This window comes from Panthera leo, chromosome E2, assembly GCF_018350215.1.
Source record: "Panthera leo isolate Ple1 chromosome E2, P.leo_Ple1_pat1.1, whole genome shotgun sequence".
Classification (NCBI taxonomy): domain Eukaryota; kingdom Metazoa; phylum Chordata; class Mammalia; order Carnivora; family Felidae; genus Panthera; species Panthera leo.
Window position 1 is genome coordinate 19,892,185 of NC_056693.1, and position 18,193 is coordinate 19,910,377.

General features: G+C 59.7%; 1 protein-coding gene across 1 annotated transcript; it reads right to left on the reverse strand.

Moving 5' to 3' along the window:
- Positions 1 to 639: 639 nt before the first annotated feature.
- On the reverse strand, positions 640 to 12,307 carry LRP3 (LDL receptor related protein 3). The gene is made up of 7 exons (XM_042920371.1): positions 12,235 to 12,307; positions 10,285 to 10,332; positions 4,898 to 5,036; positions 3,347 to 3,561; positions 1,882 to 2,998; positions 1,536 to 1,668; positions 640 to 1,290 (listed from the first exon to the last, which is right to left on the reverse strand). The coding sequence occupies exons 1-7, from the start codon at positions 12,305 to 12,307 to the stop codon at positions 706 to 708; spliced, it is 2,310 nt and encodes a 769-aa protein (XP_042776305.1). The 3' UTR covers positions 640 to 705.
- Between the last annotated feature and the right edge of the window lie 5,886 nt (positions 12,308 to 18,193).

The window sequence follows — 18,193 nt, forward strand, 5'->3', positions numbered from 1 at the left end:
GGATGGGATGGATTTAGCCACTGTCAGTTGGTGCTTGGCCACTGTCACCTGAGAAAGCATCCAGCAGCATCTCCCAGGGGCTTCAAGGCCTGCAAGAGACCATGGGCTTCCTCTACCCTGTGCCCACATTCCCAGCCCTGCCCTCATGCCCAGGAGATTAACCCCTCAGCCAGAGGGCAAAGGGCATCTGCCTGGCTGGGCCTGTACTGACACCACAGGCACGAGGCTGGGGCCAGCAGCCTCCTAGCCTGCTCCTCTAGGGATGGCTGGGAGGACGGGGAGGGCTGAGCACTGACAGAGGTCCCCGCCATGGACTAGGTCTGTGGCACCCATAACCCTGCTCAGTCCAGCACAGCTCTGCCACCCTAGAGGGTGAATGAAGCAAGAAGCCACAGAGATCACTCCAGAGAGCCCTGCCCTAACTCTCCTGCTTCTTCAGAAATGGATTCCCAGAATGGAGAAAGAGGTAGAGTGAGACCCCAGGGTGCCTGCAGAGGGGCTCCTCACTCCACCCCGCTCCTCACTCAAACCCCCACAGCCCTGGCCCGCCGTGTCCACCAGGGCTGGGGGTGCCGATGCAGCAGGCTAGCTGGGCCTCTGGGTGGCTTCTCTGCAACAAAGAAGGACGCGGAGGCAGGGTAGAAACGACTGTGTATTCCCTGGTTACAAAGCGGGGCTGTGGCGGTCACCAGCATGTCCAGCAGGTCAGCAGACCAGCAGGGCCTCATCGTCACTGGCCTCCAACGTTGGGGAGCAGGGTGGTGGGGGACTCCTGCAGACACCCAATGGCTCTGGTGGGTGGGGGCCCAGGGTGCTACTGGCAGTGGGAGCCAGGGGGTGAGGGTCCTGGGCCGAGCAGGGCTCCCGAGGCGCTTCGGCAGGGGCCAGGCTGTCCACCAAAGAATCCCTGCAGGCCTTTCTGTCCTTGTCCCCCAGCCTGCACTCTGGGTCCCGCAGGCCGGAGGGGGGTGGCACAGCAGATCCCGCCTCTGTTGCATGGCCTGGGACACTGGGGGGCCCATCCCCAGCCACCACAGGGCTGCCTGTGTCCGTGAGGGGTGCTGGGGGATCTGGGGTGGTCCCCGGTGCAGGCTGGAGGAGCCCGTCCCCCAGCACCGTCTGTGAGGTGCGCGCAGCGGTCAGCAGTGGGATCTGTCCCCGCGGTGCCCGCGGCCGGTGAAAGAGCCGGTTCCAGAGGCGGCCGAGGCGGCGGCGGGAGGGCCCTCGGCGGGAGGCGTGCCTGCGCATCTGTCTCCGCATGGCTGTGCGAAGGTTCTGTAGCACCGAGGCCTGGAGGGTGGGGCGGTGGCTGAGAGGGCAGAGGTCAGCACGACCCCAAGAGACCAACTCGTTCTCCCCAACGTGGCCGTCCGTGGTGACCCCCCACATCACCCTGCCCCGGCCTCACCTTCCGCCTCCCTCGACCCCTGGGCCATGCAGTGTCCGACCTGGCCCCTAAGTCTCCCGGTCTGGGCGTTCTCTGAGGTCCAAGCAGGAGCCCCGCCCGGGGCGGGATCTCACCCTCTGGCGCTCACCTGGGACGCACTGTAGACGGGAAAGTCCTCCACGGGCGGAATGAGGCCCTGCGCGATGAGCTGCCCATAGGACGGGGGTGCCTCCCGCCGCACAAACTCAGCCTCCAGGCGCGTCATCTGGGTCTCGAAGGCCCTGAAAGTCGCGGGCAGGAGGGCAGCATGGCGGGGCTGGCCACGACCGCACTCTCCCTCCGACATACACGGGGTCCCCAGCCCTCCACTCTGACCTCCCAGGACGCACAGAAGTCCACCAGCCGCGGCCCGAGCCGGGGGATGCAGTCCTCGCGGTGGAGCGCGGAGCAGGGAGCCCCGCCCCTCCCCACTGCGGCGGCGCGGCCCCGCCCACCTGTACTCCTGCGTGCGCAGCGAGTAGAGTTTGAAGGCGCAGCCCAGCGCGATGACCAGCAGCAGGCCGCACACCAGGCTGCCGATGAGGGCGGCGGTGATGACCTTCCGCGGCACCGCCGCCAGACAGCCGTGCTCGTCGCTGCCGTCCTGGCAGTCCTCCTGGCCGTCACAGCGCCACGTCTCGAAGATGCACAGGTTGGTGCCGCAGTGGAAGGTGCCGGGCTGGCAGGAGAAGCAGTTCTTCTCGTCGGCGCCGTCGGGGCAGCTCTTCTGGTTGTTGCAGCGGTCGGCGGGCGCGTAGCACAGGCCGCTGCCGCCCTCGCAGGGGTACTGGTCGGGCGGGCAGGCGGGGCAGCCCTGCTCGTCGCGGCCGCTGGCACAGTGCCACCAGCCGTCGCAGCGCTGCGGCTCCGAGAAGCAGCCCTGCTCGCCCGCGTCCCCCGCGGCCCCCTCGCTGCTGCTCCCACACGGCTGCTCCCACGGGAGGCAGTAGCCCTTCACCTGATAGGTGGCGTTGAAGCCGTGGCCGGCGCTGCGGGCGCGGGCGTGGTAGGCCACGGTGAGGCGGCCCTGGGCAGCCTCCAGGCTCACGGGCCGGTGGTTGCTGCGGTAGGACAGCGTCTGCAGCAGGCGGTCCCCGCGCTCGCCCAGGCCCTCGTACACCTGCACGTAGTCGTCGTAGCCCAGCCGCAGTTCCAGCTGCAGCAGCACGCGCCGCGGGTCCTGCGTGTCCACCAGCCACGTGCAGTGAAGGTCCGAGGGCCCACGGGCTGCGCCAAACAGGTCCGGGGAGGCGAAGGAGCCGTAGAAGCTGCCCAGCCGCCGGCCACACGCCAGGTCGGGGCAGCCGGCCTCGTCGGAGCCGTCCCCGCAGTCCTGCGTGCCATCGCAGCGCCGCTCGGCCGGCAGGCAGCGCGTGGAGCGCGCCCCGCTGCAGGGGAAGGTGCCCCCCGGGCACAGGCTGCCGGGTGGCTCAGAGGCAGGTGCCGAGCAGTTGCCCTCGTCAGAGCCGTCGCCACACTCGTCCACAGTGTTGCATTGCCACGGCCCGGGCAGGCACTTGCCGTTATCACAGCGGAACTCATCTGCCTGGCAGGACGCCTGGCCCAGCTTCCCTGTGGGGTGAAGAGCATGGGGGAAGGGGGCAGTCAGGGGAGAGCAGAGCCTCGCTCCAGCGTGGGACCGGGGGCCAGGAGCAGGTAGGGTGGTTCCCCTGTCCTGGGGTGGCAGGGCCTCTCCATGGCCACCCGAGGTGCAGAGACCCCTCAAATGCCAGAGCAGGCTCATCCCTGACTTGACCGAAGGGTGAGGGGTGAGCCACTCACTCTAGCCAAGTCTAGGAAGTGGGGTCAGGGAACTCGAGGGGAAGACCCTGCAGGGAGTGGGCCAAGAGAGGGCACTGCCTGGGCCCTCGGAGCCCTCGGGCTCTGTGGTGCCCTGCCCCACCGTGCCGCCAGCATCACCTCGGATGTACGAGAGACGGAAGCCCTGGGCCTGGCCGGAGCTGGAGGCGTCAGAGTGGAAGAAGATCCACACGTGGTCCCGGGCAGAGATGAAGGCAGGCGGGATGGCAGAGCCACAGAGCCGGAAGGCCTCCTGGCGGGGCGGGGCTGCTGGGCCCAGCATGAGCCAGTCCAGGGAGCACTGGTGGGACTCCTCCACGTCAAAGTTGCGGAAGCTGCCGGGCAGAGAGGAAGAAGGACCACGGGTGTGGGCGGGCAGGCAGGGAGCCCACAGACCTGAGCTTACGGCAAGGGTGGCCAGCCACACTGGTCCCTCTACTCCTTCACGCCGGGCCTCTTAGTGGGACCCCAGCCACCATCCAGGGGCCTGAGGGTGGCTGCATGAAGAATCAGAACAACCGTGGACATCCCCATTGAGGCTCTGGGAGGGCCTCACCTTTCTGCCCTCCATCCGCACACACAGTGCCCACCCCAAAGCCAAAGTGGAGGGGGAGTCAGTTCCTTCCCCTGACACTGTCTCTTCAAGGGCAAGACCCAAGAGTCCAGATCCCTCCCACACTGGGTCTGCTGGGACAGACCTAGCACAAACTCACAGGCTTATCCAGTGAGGGGGCACACGCACACAGGGCTGGCCTAGCCTACATCTGGGTGACAGCTTGTCTCCTGGGGAGAAATGCTGGAGCTGGCCTCCCACCCAGGCTGTAGGGCAGGCAGGCCACAGGGCCAGGGAGTACCCTAGAAGTGGCCAGTAAGGGTGGAGTCTTTGAAGAAAGAGTGCCTGAGAGCCACGGCCCTGCGGCCACAGGGAAACTGGCAGGACCACCAGGAGAGACCCCCATCGTGTGCATCACATCCCTGTGCTTTGGAGCTAGGGAGTACCCGGGCCTGCTGGGCTTTGGCATGTAGGAGAGTGACACCTCAGCCAGACACCCCATGGCCACCCCAGGCCAGGGGTTCCAGCCTCAGTTCCACTGTCTAGCCACCTCATCCCAGCACCCTCTGCACATCCCTGCAGCTACAGCACCGGGCTCCTGCCTGGCTCCCTCTCCTGCCGAGACTGCCCCCAGACCCCGGGGGAAAAACCCTGCTCTAGGCTCCATGCCAGCCTGGCCTCAAGCCACCTGCAGGACACTTCTGCCACCTCAGGGACAGCTGGACCACGCCAACCAGTCCCCAGGGCTTCTCTCCCTGGCCGGGCTGAGGTGATTGACAGCCCCCACTCCTCATGAGAGAGGCTCTCGCAGAAGTCCAGCAGGAGAGGCAACCAGCTGCAGGGACCCACAGAGCCCGGGGCACGCTCACATGCTCACACGCACCCACACACATGAACTTACACACATATCTGCTCACAGCTGCCCTCTGTACCTGTTCATACATGTGCTCACTCACATGCACGCATTCACACGTGCTCTCATACATGCCCTCTACACCTGTTCATACATGCACTCACGTGCATGTACCGTCACACACCCACACACTCTTTCACATACACACTCACTCAGCCTGTGTAAGGCCCACGGAGTCTCCCTCTGATGCCCTAGGTCCCCTTACCTGATGGTGATCATATCCCCACGGTCACCCTGGATGTACCAGCTGCAGTTGGTGCCCGGCGGGTAGTTGAGGGGCCAGGCTGGGCTGTAGATGACACCGCGCCGTTCCGTGTGCTGTTCTAGCTTTCCGCTGCAGGCAGCTGTCGGGAGAAGGGGCTGAGAAGTGCTGTCCTCCCGTTTGGGTGGGAGGTGAGGTGGGAGGCCCACTTGATCCCCCCCATGGTTTGAGCACAGGCCTGCCCCAGGGTGGGATCAAGTCAGATGAGGGTAGCCATGGCCAGGGCAAGGCCAACCTCAAGACTTCACTGGAATTCCGTATGGAGGGCCAAGGACCCACAAGGACTCGGGGCAGCCTCAGCTCCCAACCCTGCCCCGTGCACCAGAGTGTAGGTCTCATTCCCCACTCCCGGCAGGGCTGTGAATGAACCCACCGGCAGTCCCCTTGGCACCTCCGGGGTGCAGCCTGCGTGGACAGTCCTGCTGTGGTTCCCTGCCTGCCCTCCCTGGTACAGGTATAAATACAGGCCTCAGCCCTGGGAAGGGAGGGGCTTTGCTCACCCAGCACATATTTACTGAGTAGCTACTAAGTGCCCGGCACAAGTACTAGGTGTGCTGAGTAAGACAGTCAAAAGCCCTGCCCCATGGAGGCTGCCGGGAGAACAGACATGCTGATCTCTGGGTGGAGTAAAGATCATAACACAGGCCTGCAGGGAGGCCAGTGTCCAGATGTGGCTGGAAACACAGGCTGAGTCTGCTCCCACCTTGTGTGGCACTGGGGTTTCATCCTGAGCGTAAGTGGGAAGCCACTGGAGGTAGATGTCATAACCGGACAAGGAGACAGGCTCAGAGAGGATAAGTGACCTTCCTGTGGCCACACAGCAGTAGGTGGCGGAGTCAGACTCGACCCTGGTCCCCTGGTAGGATCGGCCTCTCACTGCCATCCGTGAACCCACGCGCCAGGGACAAGTGCGGGTTATCATTCCAGCCAGTATGATGAAGCAGTGTCACCACGCCCAGCCCTGCCAGCCTCACTTCACCCTCTTCATTATCCATGCCTCTGCTTCCAGCTGAGCCTGCCTAGCCTGAAGACTGCAGAGCTGACCCCGGTGTCAGGCCAGGTCCCTGCACTTGGCCACACCCACCCCTCCCAGCCCCTGCAGCCCTCCACCACACCACCTCATCTGATCCTCACAAAAACCTGTGGCAAAGGCAGGGCCCATTATACAGATGGAGACACTGAGGTCAGTAACACCACCTCCTCACTCTCCCACTGCCTGGCACCTTCCACTGTCGCCCTAGAAACCAGGGTCTCTCTGCTGGCTCTTAACAAGACTCTTTGGGACCCCAAACTGCACGGCTGCAGAAAGGAGAGTGGAAGCCTCCAGCCGCCTCCCGTGCTCATAGGACTGTGACCTGGAGGTCCAGGTCATCTGATACTCTGACTAACAGGGAAGTGGAAACCCCCACAGACAGCTCACAAAAGCATCAAAGGACTAGAAGAGAAACACCACACTTAACCCTAAAACACGGCTGGGCACCCTTGGGCTGCCGTCAGAGCGCCAATAGTCCCTGGTCACCAAGGCACCAGCCAGACCAGTCCCTGGTCACCAAGGCACCAGCCAGACACATGACACCATGTGTCATTGCCATTGTCTCTGCTTGGCACTCACCTGTGGCCCGGAAGGCCAGCCTTCCTGACCCTCAGATTTCTTACCTACTAAGCAGGAGCATTATTGCACCTGCTTAATAGGTAGATTAATAGGTAGAGCACCCAGGAGGGGAAGGACAAGGGCCCCTTCCCTCTGACAAATGAGCCCCCCCCCCCCCGAGACCCTGGGTGCTGACCAGGGGGCCTGGGAGGTGTGAGGCTATGAAACCAGAAGAAGCTTCTCCTCCTGGATGGTGCTGGACAAGAGATTCACAGGCAGGGAGAGCCTAGTATGGCTGGCTCAAATCTCTAAAGGACATGATTAACGAGAAGTCAGGAGACTCCGTCAGCCAGGGTGGGAACCACCCTTTGTTGCCTTGACCCTCAGCCCCTGGGACAGGGCCTGGAGCAAAGCAGGGCCTACTCTGTACCTACCCTGGCCTGGAGGCCTTCCTCAGGGACAAAACACTCAGGCCAGGGTCCTCACCCACAGTGGTTGCAGAAAGCCAGGCCCGTGCATCTTCTACAGGCATCACCTGCCTCAGCCAGAATCTTCTTCCTGACCTACGTCTATCCTCCTTTCCAGAGTCAGGCAGCCTGTCTCTGGAACCACCAGTCAAGTCAGGAGCAGGTGACGAGGCAGCAGCCAGCCCAGCCCTACCTCTCAACAAAGCCCCTGACAGCATGTCCCCCACACAGCCTTACCCCTGAGCACTCCCCAAGGCTTCCCAGAAATTCCCACCTAGGCGGCAGCGAAAGCACTCGGTTTGCTCTTCTCCAAAGTGGGGGCACAGAGCTCATGTCCTCTGCAGCCATCAGCCTGGCCCACTCACAGTGAACGTGGAGCCAAAGAGAGGGAGCTGTGAGCTCTGGTCAGGGCCTCCTGACTGGACGCTGCTTGGCCGTGAGCCTGGAGGCTGCCACCAGCTCAGACAACCAACTCCAGGCCTCTGCATGATGGCAGCCTCACTCCCACCCCAACAAGTCACCCCGGGACCCAGGCACAGGTGGGGGAAAGGCCTCACAAATCCAGTTCCAGGGCCCACATTGCCAGGCACTCCATTCAACCCTAGGCCTCACCTTGTCCATCAGTAAAATGGAGCCCATGGGTGCTGCTTGTCTCAGAGGTAGTCGGGAAATTCTAGGAAAGTGGCAGCCTCTAGGCAGATATTCATGTGATGCGGTGAGTGGGGGTACGCCCTGCGGGGGGGTGAGGATCCCACAGAGTGTGTGATGATGGGCAGGTAGTGACAGGTGCTAGGAGGACCGTACGTTTGCAGGATAGAGGGTGTGCGGTGTCAGGGGGCAGAGAGGCCTGTCTGAGCTTTAAATGGAGGTGACCCGTGTTCACTCCGGCAGAAGAGCGCTCGGCCCTCAGGCCCGGGTGGCCCTGCTCAGGGGGGCAAGGGATGAATGAGCACTTTCAGACCAGCGAGCGTCCTTCTTTCCCGGTCCAAAGAGTCATGAAATGCTCTTGAGGAAGCATGAGCAAGGCCCGATAGAGCACAATTTGCGGATCTGGTTTCCAGAGGCAATCAATACTCCAGACAACCTGCCTGCTCTAACTGCACAGCAGAGAGCTGGGGGCCCCACCCCGGTGCTCGGGGAAGCTGCCAGGGGAGTGGAAGGCAGCCCGGACACGCTGTCCAGGTCAGGAAGCTGGCGCCACGGCAGCCACACGGCCTAGCCCAGAGTCCGGGGTGCGGGAGGTGACGACCTGCGGCAGGACAGGGGCTGAGAGGCCAACACCCGTGAGGTTTCCAGGCAGTCCAGCTGGGCCCTCAGGGGTGTCTGGGTGGTCACCTCAGGCAGCCAGAAGCTGCTCTCCAATGCTCTTAGCAATGCTAGCGGGACAGAGCTAGACTCCAGGAGAGCTAGGGCCCCAGACTGCCACCTGTGGCCACCTAGGCCACCACACAGTCAGGCTCCCAGGGCGCCACGCATAGGCGCCCTGATGCGAACCGCAGCCCCTGAAACTGGGGAATGAGGGCCTGCTGAGAACAATGTGGACCCTGGCTAAAAACAACCAAATGTGCAGACCTGGATGGCTGTCTTTGTCTCCCTGGCACTACGAGGGAACCTTGTCCCTATAGCAACACTGTTCTAAACCTGGGGCACGGGCATGTGGCAGATGTGTTGGAGGTCACAGGCCCACCCACCATAGCAGCAGAAGGCCTCACCTGGGGCTCACAGTCTGTAAGACCCGGCCCCCCTCCCCCCCTCCCTCCCACTCTCTACCGTGGTCATAGACCCCTGACCCCGGCAGGGCCAGTCAGCCTCCTCTGGAAAATTGGGATGGGGAGACTGGGCAGTTAGCGGTGAGGGCCAGGACACCAGGCAGCACTGGGGCTGGCTCGGTGCTGAGTAAGGCAGGGCCCCAGGCCAGCTGTGTCAGCAGAGGAGGCCAGACAGCAGGGAGCAGGAGGTGATGTGCAGGGGGAACCAGGAGGGAGCCTGAGGAGCCACATCTGAGAGATGGGCCTCTGAAAGCAGCCTCTGTGGGCCCTGGGCCTCCCCATCCCAGTGACCCTGGCCAGCAGAGATCCCTCTCCCTGAGCCAGCCTCAGTGGCTTTCTGCTACGAGGCACTGAGCAGAACGAGAAGTCCCAGGTGCCTCCAAACCACTATGCAGCCCTGCAGACAGCAAATGAGTCACCGACCCCCCACGTTGGAGACCACACATTCTCCCCAGCTCCCTAAGGCCCTCCTCAGATGCCCCCTGGTGGCCCCAGGGCCCTGAGGGCCTGGGCTTCCCCGCAGCAGCCCCTCAGCAAAGAGCAAACACCCTGATGGCCTCAGTCTCCCCTCCTGCTCCTGACAGTCTTTGCTGGCCCTGGCATTGGGCCAGAGCACAAAGATGGCCTGTGGATGGCTGGACCCATCAGACAGGAGGAGGCAGGGAGGAGCAGTTCTGACCATGTGTCTTGGGTTCGGTAGGTCTACTTGGCAACCACCGATCCCAGGGCCAAAACATCAGCCAAAGTGTTCATCTCTCTCCTGCACACCAGCTGGCCTGAAGCTGGTCTTGCCCAGACAGACCAGCTGAACCCAGGCTGAGCCACCTACTTTTCTAACTCACAACCAAGTCAGTATTTTCCCGGCTCTGGGTGATCCTGGCACCAGGTACCCGGCAACTGGACCCCACCCCTGTAGCCTCAAGCCTGCCAGAGTCATTCAAACTAGCCCATTCTGAGTTGTTTCCCCTTCCCTGCCTTGACTTCCCCCCTCTCAAGACACATAGGTAACAAACTTGTCTGTCAATGGCATTGGCCTCTCTGTGCCATCACCCATTCATACCTTTATAAATTCAATCCCAGGTATAATTTTAAAACAGGCAAGCATCTCATGGTGCCTTGTGGCCTCAGGGAACCCCACAGTCTACAGGAAGCACAATCTGTCGATTCTACTGGACCTGTGACAGTTTGCTAGTGGCATTAAGCCACCATGTGTCATTGCCATGCTGAGCACCTTGCCTCATTTGCCCATTGACCCTAATAAGCAGGCTCTGAGGTAGATCCTGTTATCACATCCATTTTAAAAAGAGAAACTGAGACTCGAGGAGGTGTAAGCTTGCCCAGGGCCAAACGGCTCCTTTGTGATGCAGAAAAAATGCACAAGGACTGAAGCTGAAAGAGGCCAGCTGACCTCAGGGGTGGACAGGCCCTGAAGGCCTGTCCTCAGAGGTCACTAAACCAGAAGGACAGGGAGGAAGGGAAGAAAGAGAGAAGCATCTTACTCACCTAAGGCAGGGACTGCGCTGCTGAGCCGCCCAGTGAGGACGATGTTCACTGTGGGAAATACAGGGAGGAGTCAGTAGGGAGCAGTGACTCTTGGGGACCCAGACACCTGCACTGAGCCAACAGCAGCCCTTGATGGGCACAGGACAACACGGCCAAACCCCTGGCTGGTTCTCTTCATCTCGCAGGGCAAGGCCCAGAGTGCTGCTGCCACAGAGACTTCTACTCCCACCCGGTCCTGCCAGGTGGGCAGAGGGGAGGGCCACAGAGGGTCTCAGGACCCACCCCCCACTCCCACAGCCAAAGAGAGTGGGGTGCAAGGTTGGCTGCACTCTGGCTGCTCCCCAGGCCTGGGAATTCTAACTCCTGTAGGATGGGGTGTATTTCTGTCTCCCCTGTCCAGCTTGGGAATTCATGCCTGGACCACCCTGGTTCAGCCTGGATAAGGGCTCTGCCTGCAAGGGGGCCCCTACCACTTGGAAGGGCTTCCTCCCTCTGAGGGGCCTTGCCAGCCACGGGGTCTACCAGCAGTCAGGGCAGGAAGAAGCAGTTCTGATTACCACATTTTATAGGGATGCACAGTTAGCAGGATTCAAGGTCCATTCACTGTGCCATGCTGACCTTGAGAAGAGAGGCAAAGAAATCTGCCACCTACCCCCTCAAGTATCCACCTGCATGGCCTTGGTCCTTTGCTTTCACCTACTGCTTTCCTGCAAGGGGGTTATAGGACCAAGAGGGGAATATGGGCAAACTCAGCTTCCCGGGGTTCAGGATGCCCCCTTCCCCCAACATCAAGGATGCCAAGGGAGGCAGAGAGCATCTCTGCCCAGGTCAGCCCCCAACTGGTGAGGAAGCAGGGGCAGATAGATGCCCCCTCTGAAAACACCCAGGCTCTGCTAGGCAGAGCCCATGCCACATCTGGGCAGGGAGGGCTCCCTGGGGGAAGCCCAGCACCCAGCAGCTCAGAGTCCAGAGAGCACATGGTACTAACAGACTGGGGAGTGGGCGCTTTGGAGGGGTGGGGTCCCAGCCCTTAGCCATTCACACAGCTGAGGCAAGGGGCCTTCCAGAAGACTCAGAGCTCCCTGATTATTGAAGGGCAGAGGAGGGTGCAGCTGAACGCTGACAGGTTTCTTTTTTACTATGTCATTTCAGTAGCTTCAGCAAACCTACGGGGCTTACAGAATCTTCACTAGTGACACCATAGGGTGTCCCCTGATGACCCCAAGCTCAGATAATGGCCTCCCTCCTCCTCATGGTAAATAAAGGAGCCATGTGGGTTGAGGATTTAACTCCTTTCTTTCCCTCTCCCCCACACAGGGCGGTGGAAAGGTGGACAGAAAAACTCCCGGACAGGGCAGGAGTCCCTCCCCGCCCCCCTCAGGTGCCAGGCCTGGACAGGTCCCCGGGTCCTCCCCAGACACACCACTCGGGCTGAACAGGCCTGCCCCGCTGGGTCTAAGAGACACAAAGGGAAGACAGGAGTCACTCTCCCAGCTGCCTCCCGCCGGCATCCTCAACGCGGCTCCCGCTAGCACCCGCCCCCGCCTCAAGTCCCGGCAGGAAACAGTTCCTTCTTCTGGGGACTACCGGCCGCAGACCCGCCCGCCTCGCCTTTGTCCGCAGCTCCGGAGGCCCCAGCCCCGGCAGGCCGGGCGGAAAGCCGCTGCCTGCCAACCCCGGCCGCCCGCACCACCCGGGCGCCCCGCGCCCCGGGATCCGCGCGCTGTTCCGAGCCGGGCGGGAGCCGGGGTTCGGCTGCCAGAGTCGCCCCCCACCCAGGCCTGACACCCCAGCAGGCCGGGGATCCAGGGGGCCGTCTGCTCGCGCAGGGCGCGTCCGGGAAGCCCCGGCCGGAGCCCGGGGGAGCGGCGCGGGCCGGGGTCGCCCAGGGCGCGGCGCGGAGCTGCGAGGCGGGGGCGCGGACCCACCCGGCCTGCGCGGCCCACTCACCCAGGCAGACGACGGCGAGCTGTGCCCGGGCGCCCGGCGCCCCCTCCGGCCCCGCGGTCGTCCGCTTCTCCATGCCGGGGCCGGCCGCCCGCGGGCGCCGCCTCCTGCCCCCCCGGCTGCGGCTCCGGCTCCGGCTGCGGCTCCGGCTCCGGCTCGGGCTCCCGCGGCGGCTGCCGGCCGGGTGCGGGCGGCGGCTCCGGCTCCGGCAGCGTCTTTGTGAGGCGGCGGTGCAGGCCCGCAGCGCGCGCGGGGCCACATCGGCCGCGGCGTCACGGGCCCCGCGGGGGCTCAGCGGCGGCCGCCAGGGAGGACCCCCGCCCGCCGCTGCCCCCGCGCCCCCGGCGCCGCGCCGCCGCCGGCCTGTGCCCGGGGGCCCCCGGCGCGCCCATGCCCCGCGGCGCGCAGCCCACCCGGCCCCGGCGCCCCCGGCCCACGCGGCCGGGTGCCGTCGCTGGTGCGTCCGTGGGTCTGTGGGTCCTCGCGGCCGGCCCCTCGCCCGCTCCGAGCCCGGAGGCCGCGCCGCGCCAGCCACGTGACGCGCCCGCCGAGCCGCAGTGGCGCTGGCCGGGCGGGGGAGGCGGCGGGGCGGGCCGGGGGCGCGCGCCCCGCCTCGGTGCTGGACAGCTCCGCGCGGCCGACCCGGCCAGTCGGCGCCCCCCGCCCTCGAGCCAGGGCCCCGTCGGCTCTGGCCTGGCCCGCTCTTGGGGCCCACGAACTGGTCCCTCCCGGAGCCCGCGGGGCCGCTTGCAGGGGAGGGGAGGGCACCTGAGGGCAGGACCGCGCGAGGTGGCGCAGGGCTAAGGCCCGTCTGCCCGGTGAGGTATCCCTGTTCCTGCCCCTCTGACCTGCCACCTCGTTTGCTATAGCCCACCTGGCCCTGGCATGTCCCTACAATGAATCCTTCCGTGCAGAGCAAGGCATGGGAAGAGATACTGCGGAACATCTAGCAAGCAGGCCTCTGGAAAACCACCCCTTCCTTCCGGGGACCCCGAGACCACCTAATCAGCCGGTCAAGGCCCTGGGGAATGGAAAGGAGGCTTGCTTCTCAGGCTTGGGGCTGGGAGTGGTGTCAACCAACGGGCTGGTCCTGAAGAGGCAGAAACCCGGGAGAGACAGGGAGAAGAGTGGAGGAGGCCATTTACGGTCAGGCAGGGTCAGCCACCCTTTCTTGAGACTAATGTGAAATCAGAGGTCCTGACATGGAGGTTTGGTATGGGGCTCCATGCCTGCCCTGAGCTGAGGTTCAGGACCCCTCTTCAATTACCACCACTCCTCCTGATATTCTCCTTTTTTTGGAGAGAAGGTAAAGAGAAACTGATACTGTATTAGTGAAAGTTGTAGACCCACTTTCACTGTGCAGGTCAACTGTGTGTGTGTGTGTGTGTGTGTGTGTGTGTGTGTGTGTGTTTTCTCTCTTCTAATTCCTTTGGTGATTTTTCCAAAGCAGACTTCTTGAGAGACAGAGTAAACGATTTAAGAATCAAATAACAAGATAAATGACTCATTTATGGTAAAGAGCACTAGCCTACTGATAATTTGGTTTCACGATTTCCCCAGACTGCTGACTTCTCATGTAATGGGCATTTATGCATGGCAAAAATATTCAACAGAATTGGAGAACTGACAAGAAGGGTCCAAAGTTTTGTTTCCACTTGAGGATTGCTTTCTAGATACATGTTTTCCAAGCCGTGAAAAGAATCCAGGGTTGAGACCAAGGCCATGGGGAGTCCTATTGGAGCCTGAGGCAAAAGGAAAAATGTGAGTCCTTGTATACATTTATCAAAATGTATACATGTATCAAAATATGCTCCCATCTTTTAAACTGAGTGGAAAGGTTAATAAAAGCTCTACAATCACAAAACATGACTATATAGAAAGTCCCAAGTTGCCCAATCTGTCCACACCCCATTATCAACCCTCATAAAGCCACATAGCAGGGGACAGCACAGCTACCTGGGAACTTTGGGCTGGTTGGAAACGGCTTCCATTGCACAAGAGTGCAGGATCACAAAAAACCACCACCTCTCTGCATTTAAACTGTTGATGTTTTGTTCATCATAGATTTTTTTGCATTAAAAATTTTTTTTTTTTTTTATTTTAAAGAGAGAGTGGGGGGGGGGGAGAGAGAAAGGGGCAGAGGGAGAGAGAATCCCAAGTAGGCTCCACCCTCAGCACAGAGCCCAACCGGGCGTTTGATCCCATGACCCTGGGGTCATGACCTGATCCCAAATCAAGAGTCAGTTGTTCAGCCGACTGAGCCACCCAGGCGCCCCTGCGTTTATTTTTTTGAAAAAAAAAAAACTTTTAAAGACATGGTTTATCTTGATTAACGAAATTTTTGGCACAAAGCTACTCCTTACCCATATTGAGATCTTAGCTACCTGACACGCCATTTCCAGTTTAGTGCCCTCCAGAGGCTGCACCCAGGGCAGAGGCCTCGCTAGGGTTCCCCAATGTAGCCCTGGCCCAGTCCTCTCCGGGAACCCATCTAAGCACTTCTGAAATGGCTCCTGGCAGTCCAGTCTCTGTTGCAGGACTCAACACCCTGGCTCAAAGATCCTGTAACTTGTTGACAGATATCCTGCATCAGCCCCAGCATCAGTTAGTTGTAACCAGGGGCTTTCTGTCTATCACAACCCCAAATCTTCCAACTAATCGAGAATTTAGTGTTGGAAAGATGGTGATGGCAGCAATAGACCCCCCCCCCAAGAACTTGCACCCCGGCTGGGGCAGATGAGGGAGGCCCGGATGGAGGGGCACAGGCGGGGGCTCTGGGTCCTCCTGGCGGGAAGCTGGCCTTCCTAGTCAGGAGGAAGCAAAGCTGCTGTCACTCACATGTGTTTCATGAGATGTGGACTGTGGGCCACTGAGGCCTTCAGCCATCTATTCCCGGAGTGAGGAGGGGGAAGGGGCACGGAGTTGTCTCACATAAACCCCTGCCCAGAACAAAGGGGTCACCGCCGATGCTCATTCACCAGCCACATGCCCCAGGGCCTCTGCGGGACGAGGAGGCAGCCACCGCTGCCGGAGAGTCCCATGTCGTCCTCCATCACTTACCAGCAGATGCAAATTCAAGCCCGCTCTTTTCCAACTGGTTGCCAGGTCAGATGGTCATTGTCTTTCTTGACTTCAGACAGTTAGAATTTACTTGGGGATCAAAGGCCAAATGTGACTTTGGCGAGTAAAACTAAAACAGTCTTATGACCACCTAGTCCAGTCCTCCTGCAGGTGCCTTCCAGAAGGGAAAACGCTTCTTTGTCCAAACTGCACTCTCAACCAGACACTTCTCACTCTACAGTCAGCACCTTCCCCTTGGGCCCTGCTCAGCTCACGGTCACATCATTTACGGAGTCAATGATCCCTACCCCAGTCCCTCCACACCAATCCATCAATGAGTCTGGATAGCTAGTCCCTACCTCGTGTCTCACGTCTGCCACTTCTCTCCATCACCACGGCTCCTTCCTGGTCCCAGCCACCATCTCCTCTCTCTAAGATCTCTGCAGAAGCCTCCTACGTGGTCCCCTGACTCCCAATCAACAGCTCACATTTTTATCATGCAAAGTGGATCATGCCCCCTGCAGAAAACGCTCCAGCACAGGCCTCAGACTTTTTAACCTGAGGTTCATGATCCTGTGAATCAGCCTCTCCAAGCACCCCTACCTCCACCCGACTTGTCCTGGCCTCGGAGCATGTCCACTTTGCCCCAGAGCTAGTTTCTACTCTTCCTTCAACCTGCCAGGAGGACAGCCAAGACGCAGCGCCAGAGAGCATTTGGAGAGAGGTTCTCTCCCTGTGTGCAGCCCCTCCACCATGTGGACCTGCTGACTGGCCGCCAGGCTTCCGGTCTCCCCTGGAGAAAAGCACTCAAGCTCCCCAGGCCAGCTCCTCACTCAGGTGATAAGACGGTTGTGTCTATATTTGAGTCAGTCTCTTCTTGAACAGAAACTGTCCTTGGGCGATTTCTAAGACCCCTTCTGGGACCCCAGAGGAGCCTCACAGGACAGTGTCTCCTAAATGGGTATTTTTGTCCCATACACATTAAAATCCAAGTTGCTCAAATGACATTTGATTTTATTTTTTCAAGTTTATTTTGAGAGAGAGAGAATGGGGGAGGAGCAGAGAGAGAGAGAGAGAGAGTATCCCAAGGAGGCTCCACGCTCAGAGCAGAGCCCAACACAGGACTGGATCCCACGACCGTGAGACCATGACCTGAGCCTAAATCAAGAGTCGGATGCTCAACCAAATGAGCCACCCGGGCACCTCTCAAATGACATTTTAAAATAGCCATTTACAATCTACAATGTCATGTAGAAAGTAGCATGAAACCTGTGTCTGAGGGACTTCCGAATGGCAGCTAATGTACAACTTTTGGAATAGGGTGACGGGAGGACAAGAAAGGAGGTAAGAGGAAAAAAATAGCTTTAGAGAAAGAGAGTTATGGTTTATTTGATTTTAAAATACTAAAAATATCAAAAACCACAATGAGATACCACTTTGCATCCATTAGGATGGCTATTATGAGGAAGAAAGAAAGAAGGAAAGAAAGAGAGAGAGAAGGAAAGCCAGGAAGGAAGGGAGAGAGAGAGAGCGAAGGAAGGAAGGGAGGAACGAAGGAAGGAAGGAAGGAGGGAGGGAAGAAAGGAAGGAAGGAAAATAACTAGGCATTAGAACCCATGCACGCTGCTCATGGGAATGTAAGGACCCAGCAATTCCGCTCTTGAGTCTGCACCCGGAAGAACTGAAAGCAGGAGTTCCAGGAGATACTCGCCCGCTCATGTTTACAGCAGCGTTATGCGCAGTGACCCAAGGGTGGAGGCAACGCAAGCGTCCGTTGACAGAGCCCCGGAGACGCACAACCCGGTGTATCCTCACAACGGAATATCAGTCAGCCTTAAAAAGGAAGGACATTCGCACACGTGCCACAGCAGGGATGAACCGTGAGGACATTGTGTTAAGCGAAGTAACCGGTCGTAAAAGGACAGACACAGCATGATCCCACTTACAGGAGGTGCCTAGAATAGTCAGATTCGTAGAGACAGGAGGTCGAATGGTGGCTGCCAGGGGCTGGGGTGGGGGCAGTGGGGGGGAAGATGGGGGGGTTACTGTTTAACGGGTACGAGAATTTCCTTTTCAGGCGATGGGTAGTCGTGAAGGCTGCACAACAGTGTGTCCTGAATGCCACTGAAACCACACGTTGCAAGTGGTTCCAATGGTGAGTTTCGTGGGGCGCCTGGGTGGCTCGGTTGGTTAAGCGTCCAACTGTGGCTCAGGTTATGATCTCACGGTTGGTGAGTTCGAGCACCTGATCGGGCTGTCAGCGCAGAGCCCGCTTCAGATCCTCTGTCCCCTTCCTCCCCCACTCATGCTCTTGCAAAAATAAAGAAACATTTTAAAAAAACTGTGTTTAGGGGTGCCTGGGTGGCTCAGTCGGTTAAGCGTCCGACTTCAGCTCAGATCACGATCTCGCGGTCTGCGAGTTCAAGCCCCGCATCGGGCTCTGGGCTGACAGCTCAGAGCCCAGAGCCTGCTTCCGATTCTGTGTCTCCCTCTCTCTCTGCCCCTCCCCCGTTCATGCTCTCTCTCTGTCTCAAAAATTAAAAAAAAAAAAAAAGTTAAAAAAAAACCTGTGTTCAATGGTAAATTTTGTGTTATGCATATTCTACCAGAGTGAAAAAAAAAAATACTAAAGATAATCTGGCAAAATTCAGGCACACCACATCTACAGGCACACCCGTGGTGATGGGCTTGGTGCGGCCATGCACATCCAGCCACGCTCTCTGAGTCCTTGCTGATTCTTACAACTTTAATAGACCAGCGGCAGTAAAATCATTTCGCCTTCAGTACTGAGCAGTAATTTTAAAATTAAAGGTCTGGAACAGTGATGGTAAGTATGTCGTAAAAGCACCACTCCAAAAAAAAAAAAAAAAAAAAAAAAAGACTTTTATTGCAATAAAAATGT